General features: G+C 56.8%; 1 protein-coding gene across 5 annotated transcripts; it reads right to left on the reverse strand.

Annotated features, from left to right (window-relative positions):
- Positions 1–1,509: 1,509 nt before the first annotated feature.
- Positions 1,510–5,229, reverse strand: ABHD14B (abhydrolase domain containing 14B). Of its 5 annotated transcripts, XM_021712215.1 has the most exons (5): positions 5,136–5,217; positions 4,411–4,490; positions 4,032–4,270; positions 2,275–2,516; positions 1,512–1,974 (listed from the first exon to the last, which is right to left on the reverse strand). In XM_021712215.1, exons 3-5 carry the CDS (start codon positions 4,240–4,242, stop codon positions 1,795–1,797), a joined length of 633 nt encoding a protein of 210 aa, XP_021567890.1. In that variant the 5' UTR covers positions 4,243–4,270; positions 4,411–4,490; positions 5,136–5,217; the 3' UTR covers positions 1,512–1,794. The 5 variants fall into 5 exon arrangements, with proteins under 5 accessions (XP_008055987.1, XP_021567890.1, XP_008055986.1 ...); XM_008057795.2 differs by lacking the exon at positions 4,411–4,490 and having other exon boundaries at positions 5,136–5,226; XM_021712214.1 differs by having other exon boundaries at positions 1,969–2,516.
- Between the last annotated feature and the right edge of the window lie 1,571 nt (positions 5,230–6,800).

Raw genomic sequence — 6,800 nt, forward strand, 5'->3', positions numbered from 1 at the left:
TCTCGGCTCGGGCCCCTCGGAGCTCGGGCTTCGGCCCCCTCCCCGCCCAGCTCCCGGCTCTCCTCGCTTGCGCGCCATCCTCCGCTCCCGGCGCTCGCCCACCAGGACCCGCTCCTCTCAGCCAGCCACAGCATCTGCACTGCCCGGCCCGTGTCCGCGCAGGACAGGTTACCGGACCAGCTGGAGGAGGGGCCTGAGAGCCGTGTGGCCCGCGGCACCCGACTCTGTGATTCCCCCAGATCTACCCCCCAGAATTTTGGGGGTTAGGGTCGCTAGGGATGGGCGCCCTAGAGCCCTTTACTAGGGGGGTAAAACTAGAGGGAGGAGTTGAGCTGTTCCCAAGTCCCCCGCCCCCGCCCGGGGGGGGCGAATATCCCTTCCCCTCTCTGTAATCGGCTCAGCCTGGTCCCAGTGACCTCCACCTCCCCCCACAGCTGAGTCTCTTGGCACCTGGGTGTGTGTGGGTGGGGAGGGGAATCCAATCTCCCTTCCTCTCCATCTGGCCTGGTGGACAAAGGGCAGGGGGACCATCTGGTCCCGCCAGAGTGGGGGCGGGGCCAACAGTGTTGGTCCCAGGGGTGGGGGAGGGGCGGCGCTCTGGAGACAGCAAGAGTCTGTGGGGTCTAATTGCATCACTTTATTTCACCGACTTCCACTATCTCCCCACCCCCAAACCTCAGAGCAGGAAATAAGCCTGGCTGAGGAGACCCAGGCCTGATAATCTGGGAGGTGTGGAAGCAAGGGAAAAAAGCAGGGAGATCTGACAGACAGTGAGATGGCCCTCCTCTTCTGGGGGGCATTTCAGCTGCAACCTGTGGCTGAGTAGAATCCAGGGCTGGCCACACCCTAAGCCTGGCAAAAGAGTCTCCTGCAAAAGGGCCCATGGAATCCCTGATTTCCCAGCCAATGGTGCAGCTTGGTTAGAAGTGTGCATGTACCTGTGCAAGCGCTTGTTTGAGGGCACATGCATGCACACGTGTATGTGCACACAATGTATAGCTGTGCATGAGAATGTGCACATCTGTTACATGTACCTATGTAGTTGATCACAAGTGAAGGGAACACAGTTAAGCATGCATGTGGCAGGGTGCAGAAGCTCAAGCCTATAATCCCAGCACTTTGGGAGGCAGAGGCGAGAGCACTGCCTGAGCCCAGGGATTCCAGACCAGCCCGGGCAACTTGGTGAGATCGCATCTCTACAATAAATCAAAAAATTAGCCGGGCGTGGTGGTGCACGCCTGTAATTCCAACACTTTGGGAGGCTGAGGTGAGAGGAGTGCCTGAGCCCATGGGTTCAAGACAGCCTGGGCAACTTGGCAAGACCTCATCTCTACAATAAATCAAAAAATCAGCCAGGCGTAGTGGCATGCACCTGTCGTTTCAGCTACTTGGAAGGCTGAGGTGGAAGGATCACCTGAGTCCAGCAGGTTCACATTGCAGTGACCGTAAGCATGCCACCGCACTCCAGCCTGGGCGACAGAGTGAAACTCTTACTCAAAAAAAAAAAAAGAAAGCCAAGCAGGAAAGCCTTGTAGGACAAGCTCATCTAATGGATTACCCACCACCAGATTACGTTCCTTAATTCTTGAGGTTTTTTCCTCTTGATTTTACCTCCTCAGTCTGTCACTGCAAGAGAAAGAAAAAGCAGAAAAGACAGACCTCAGAACACAAGAATCCAGATAGACATATAGACAGACACACCTGTTGCATGTGTATGGCAAGCCAGAACCCAAGGAGGAAAGAGAGAAATCCCAAGGCAGGCAGGCAGCCCATCCCGGTCAGCAGTGCTGGGCCTCAAGCTAGCTCCTTCAGGAAGTCCAGAAGCCCTGTGTGCCACTCCTCTGGTTTGTCCAGGTAGCAGGGGTGGCCTGCCCCCTCCATGATCAGCACCCGGTGGTTGGGCAGCTGCCTCAGATGCTCACAGCTGGTATGACCCATGGGATCCTGGTCTCCATATACAATCAGGGCTGGAGTCTGAGAGAAAGGATAGGGGGGTAGAGTCAACAAGGACCTGCCACATCAGCACAAACCTCCTAGAGATCAGCTGCAGCCCTCCCCACTGCTTCAGTCTCTCCCCAGGGCCATGGGATAGGGGCATGGACAAGTATCTGCCGCAGCACACAGGTTAGGACAAAGTAGATCAAGAGTGAAGTTTAGTGACCAGCTCCTTCCAGAAGACACCCCTTGGTTACCCAGCCCCCAGATGAGGAAGGTCTGGGGATAGACCCTTCCTTGCTCCTGGCAGGGGCATCTCAGCTTCCCACACAGGGGTACCTTCACATTGGCATAGCTGGCAGCACTGATTTTGTCTGTGCAGATGGGGGCCACTGGCACATAGCCCCGGAGCTGGGAGCCGGGGGCCGTGAGGAAGGGCAGGGAGTACATGCCACTCAATGATGGACTGATCACAACAGGGGGGCCCAGCTCCAAAGCATCCACCACAGCTGCCAGGAAGGTGCCAGGGACCAGCTCCCCAATAGGAACAGGGGCTGCTGCTTCCTTGGAGCGCCCCAGACCTGCAGAGATCCAAGTGTGGGAGAGACAAGACAAGGGCAATGAATAGGAAAACAAAGGAGAGAGGGTCCCTTCCTCCAGGAAGCCCTACTACGTCAATCTCTCTATGTCCAGGTTACACCTAATGTGCCCATGTTTATTCCTACAGCTGCCTAGGTCTGTCATATCTGTGGGAAGTATGAAGCACTTCCCTCCAGGTGTGTGCTCATCTCCCCCAGTAGTAACAATATCCTAGAAAGAATAATCAGGCTCTGAAGTCCAACAGGGCTGGGTCCAGGTCCCAATTCTCCATTTACTGTCTATGTGACCTTAGCCCACTCTCAGATGCTCAGTTTCATTTGTTAAAACAGAATACGAGCCCAGGCACAGTGGCTCAAGCCTGTAATCCCAGCACTTTGGGAGGCCGAGACAAGATTGCCTGAGACCAGGGGTTCAAGACCAGCCTGGGCAACTTGGTGAGACCTCGTCTCTACAATAAATAAAAAAAAAAAAAAATCAGCCAGGCATGGTGGCTCACACCTGTAGTTCCAACTACTTGGAAGGCTGAGGCAGAAGGATCACCTGAGCCCAGCAGGTCAAGGCTGCGGTGGCTGTGAGCATGCCACTGCCCTCCAGCCTGGGCGACAGAATGAGATGCCAAGTCAAAAAAAAAAACAGAGAGAGAGAATACAAAAAAAAGACTCTGCCACTTAAGGATGCTGTGAAAATTAAGTTAACAAGCCTGGCCCTGGATTGGCACAGGGTGGGATCCTCAAGGACAGTGGCTGAGGGGCTGGTTCTGCATTCATACCTCCCCCTCCAATCAGTCAGTCTCCACCCTCACCAACAAGATTAGCTTAAGACCTTTGCCATGAAGTTCAGCAAAACCCATCATTAAAATCAATCCTGACAGGGCTGGAGGTCTATCCTTGAGCTCTGAAACCATACCAGCCCTAACCACTGAGGGGTTCAGGTCAGTCATGCTGCCCCTTCCACACTTGACACCAAGGCCTGGGACCTGACAGTCCAGGTTATGACAGTCTGGGGACTGCCTCCACCTCCCCCAGAGCCTGGCTCAGGGCTTAGGGTGTGGGATCACAACTGGAGGCCTGACCACCCAGACACTGGAAAACTCAGGTCTCACTCCCCAGGGTTTCCAACAACCTAGGGTCAAAATATTTTACTTTCAATGGACTCGACACCAATTACTATGCATCAGGTACTAGTCACATACTCATGTGCATAATCTTATTTCACTCTCACTAGAGCCAGCCCCAAACATGAGTGTGTTTATCTCCCACTGCAGATGAGGCAGCAGAGGCTCAGAGATGCTGAGACATTGCTCCAGGTAACAGCTAGGAGCCTCTGGGCAGTGTCCTCCTCTTGATCAAAGCAGCTTAAAGGCCCTAGCAGTGTGCACCAAACTCTGTCAAGCTCAGGACCCAGTCTGGTTAGGTCCTCCCAGTCCCATAGCCCCCAGCCCTGGGTCCCCAAAGAGTCCTTCCCAACCCCTGCCCAGAAGCCTGTGTTTGAAGTACCTGGAAGGTCAATGGCCACAGTCCGGTAGCCAGCCTGGGCCAGCCTCTGCAGTGTACCCAGGTTCTGCCAGGTCTCGGAGGAGAAGCGGATGCCATGTAACAGCAGCACAGAGAAGCGAGCCTGCCCACTGCCTGGCCGTGCCTCTCGGAAGAAGAGGACCTGGCCGTGCACTTGGATGGTGCCCTCGTGGTGCTCCACGCCCGTCGCCATACCTGCCACTGCTGTGCTGGTGAAGTGCCTGTGGTTCAAAGCCAGGCTGATGAGGGGCCACAGAACATCCTGCCCAGGTGAAGCTGGGAAGCTGCCACTGATAGGGCAGGGCTCCTGCAGGGAATAGCAAGGAGACCTGCAGAGGTCTCACAGAACTCTGGGTAATGCTTTGGGGTCAGGAAGACATAGGTGTTATTCCTGCCTCTGCCACTTACTTAATTGTGTGGCTTGGGCCTCAGCGTCTTCATCTGAAATAAGGGGAAAATAAAGCCTACCTCAATAATTAGGAATGTACATAATTAAGAATTTAAGAAAACAAAGAATCTGTGAGGGTGCCTGCTGGTAGTAAGAATTCAATATGTGAGGCTCCCTTTATTGCTCTAATTGTTATTATCCTTTTCTCCAAATGGGGATAATGCAATAGTACTAGCTCATGAGACGTTAAATGAGGCCATGCAGGTACCAGACCTAGTGCACAGTAAGTGCTCAGTCAACCGTACGCACCTATCTTGCTAATCAGCCTCGTCCTTCCCAACGCACTGTTACAGGTCGTGGGTTGGCACCGCAGGCGGAAAGAGCCCCAGTCGGGAGTAAAAAGCCCATTTTCCAGAAGCGGAAACTAAAGCGCCCAGTGAAGAATGGCCTTGGAGGTCCAGTCCTCCAGGGACGCGGGGTGCTCATCGCGCTGCCAGCTAGGGTCCCACACGTTGACGCCGCGGTCACGGGCCTGCCACACGGCTCGCTGCGTCCCTTCCGCGGACCACGGAAGGGCCTACGGGAATGGGGCAGCCCCGAAGGAGGAAACCTGGGAATCTGAGATGGGAAGACTTGGGGTGTGTGGGATTGGGTTTCGTCCGGAGAGAGGACGAGAGTCGGGGCCGCAGGGCGAGTACCTGGGGAGCTGCGTGGACTCGCGCAGACGGGAGGCAGGAGAGTGCTGGCGGTGGCTGGGGCCAGGGGGGAAGCGGGGCAGAGGCCCGGCCCCATTCACCCGGGGCGGGGACTGGACCTTGCTCCGCGGCGCCCTCTTGTGGCCACAGGCTGCCGCAGGGTTCCTCGGAACCCTCACCTTGTTCTCATTGCAGCCTCAATTTCCCTAAGCTCCTCGGCTCCACGTGCCCCGGGTGTGGGGATGGGCGCCGCCTGGAAACTTCTAGCGACTTGTCCCACATGGACATGGCACGGCTTGAGGAGGAGGATTCCTTCGGGATCGCATCCCTGCTTCCTGCCCCCATGTTCCTCATCCCCAGCCAGAGCTGATCAGGCCCAGAGTTGTGCGCCTGGCCCAATGTTAAGGCCGGTCAGGCTTGAGTGTGAGACTCCGCCAGTGTCCAGCCAGGTGACCTCGATCGTTTTCCCAACGCCTTGGAGCCTGTTCCCTGCCTGGAGAGTGGGGTTGGATGTTGCCAACCTCTGCAGGATACCAACAAGCAGGGTACCAACCTCTGCAGGGTACCAATAACCCCACGACCTGCACAGTCTCCCGCGGAGCCCCGAGCCTAGGACCGACCAGATGTTGGTCACACATTGCCAACCAGGATGGGTGCCATGAGTAGACGGGAAGAGGCCGAGAGGCCTTCCCGGGCTCGGACCTTGTGTGTGGGTGGGAGGAAGGATGCTGGTGGGTGGGGGAAGGGGTGTCAGGGAAGTGGTTGGGCCAAGACCTGGAGCTGCTGGCATTTACACATAGAGGTCTCTGCCCCTGGCACTGTTCAGAGGCTTCACCCGTCCTTAAGGACCTATGACAACCCTATGCACTGGGTTGGGGTCTTATCCTTTACTCCATTAAGGTCTAACCAGAGGGGCTGCCGCTGGGGCCCACGCGCAGACAGGCAGGGAGCTGTGGGGTGGGGGTGGGGGGCGTCGGGAAACATCCCCAAAACATCCGGAAGAGGTGGGTGGGGCCCAAGCAGGACCCCCAGCTCCTAGCTCTGGCCGGTGTCCAATTGGTGCTCAATAAAGATGTGTTTACAGCCGGGCTCGGTGGCTCAGCCTGTAATCCCGCGCCTTGGGAGGCTGAGGTGAGTGGATTCCCTGAGCTCGCGGGTACGAGACCCGCCTGGGCAACTTGACGAGACCTCATCTCTACAATAAATCAAAAGTCCGCCGGCGGGGTAGCGCGCGCCTGTAATTCCGGCTACTCGGAAGGCTGAGGCGGAAGGATCGCCGGAGCCCCGCAGGCGCGGCTGCGGTGGCCGGGAGCGGCCGCTGCACTCCAGTCTGGGCGACCGAGTGAGACTCCAACTCAAAAAAAAAAAAAGATGTGTTTACTGGACACCCAGATGAAGCAGGCGTGCTCATCCTAGGCTCAAGAATTGGCCGGGACTCCGCTGGGTCTTATCCTTAACTCTGTTATACAGACGAAAGAACTGAGCGAGGGTGAAGATGATCTGGTGGGAAAAGCCAGGTGGCTCTCCGCGGGCCCTCGGACCACAGACCATCCGGAAAATCTGGACGAGGGGCGGGCCTCCGAGCTTCGGCGCGCCGCCCCGAGCCCGCCCTCCCGGGGGCCGCTCAGAAACAGGCCTCAGGCCTGCGACTGCGGACTGCGCAGGCGC

Source organism: Carlito syrichta, unplaced genomic scaffold (genome assembly GCF_000164805.1).
Source record: "Carlito syrichta isolate Samal-C Ts95f unplaced genomic scaffold, Tarsius_syrichta-2.0.1 Scaffold303129, whole genome shotgun sequence".
Classification (NCBI taxonomy): Eukaryota; Metazoa; Chordata; class Mammalia; order Primates; family Tarsiidae; genus Carlito; species Carlito syrichta.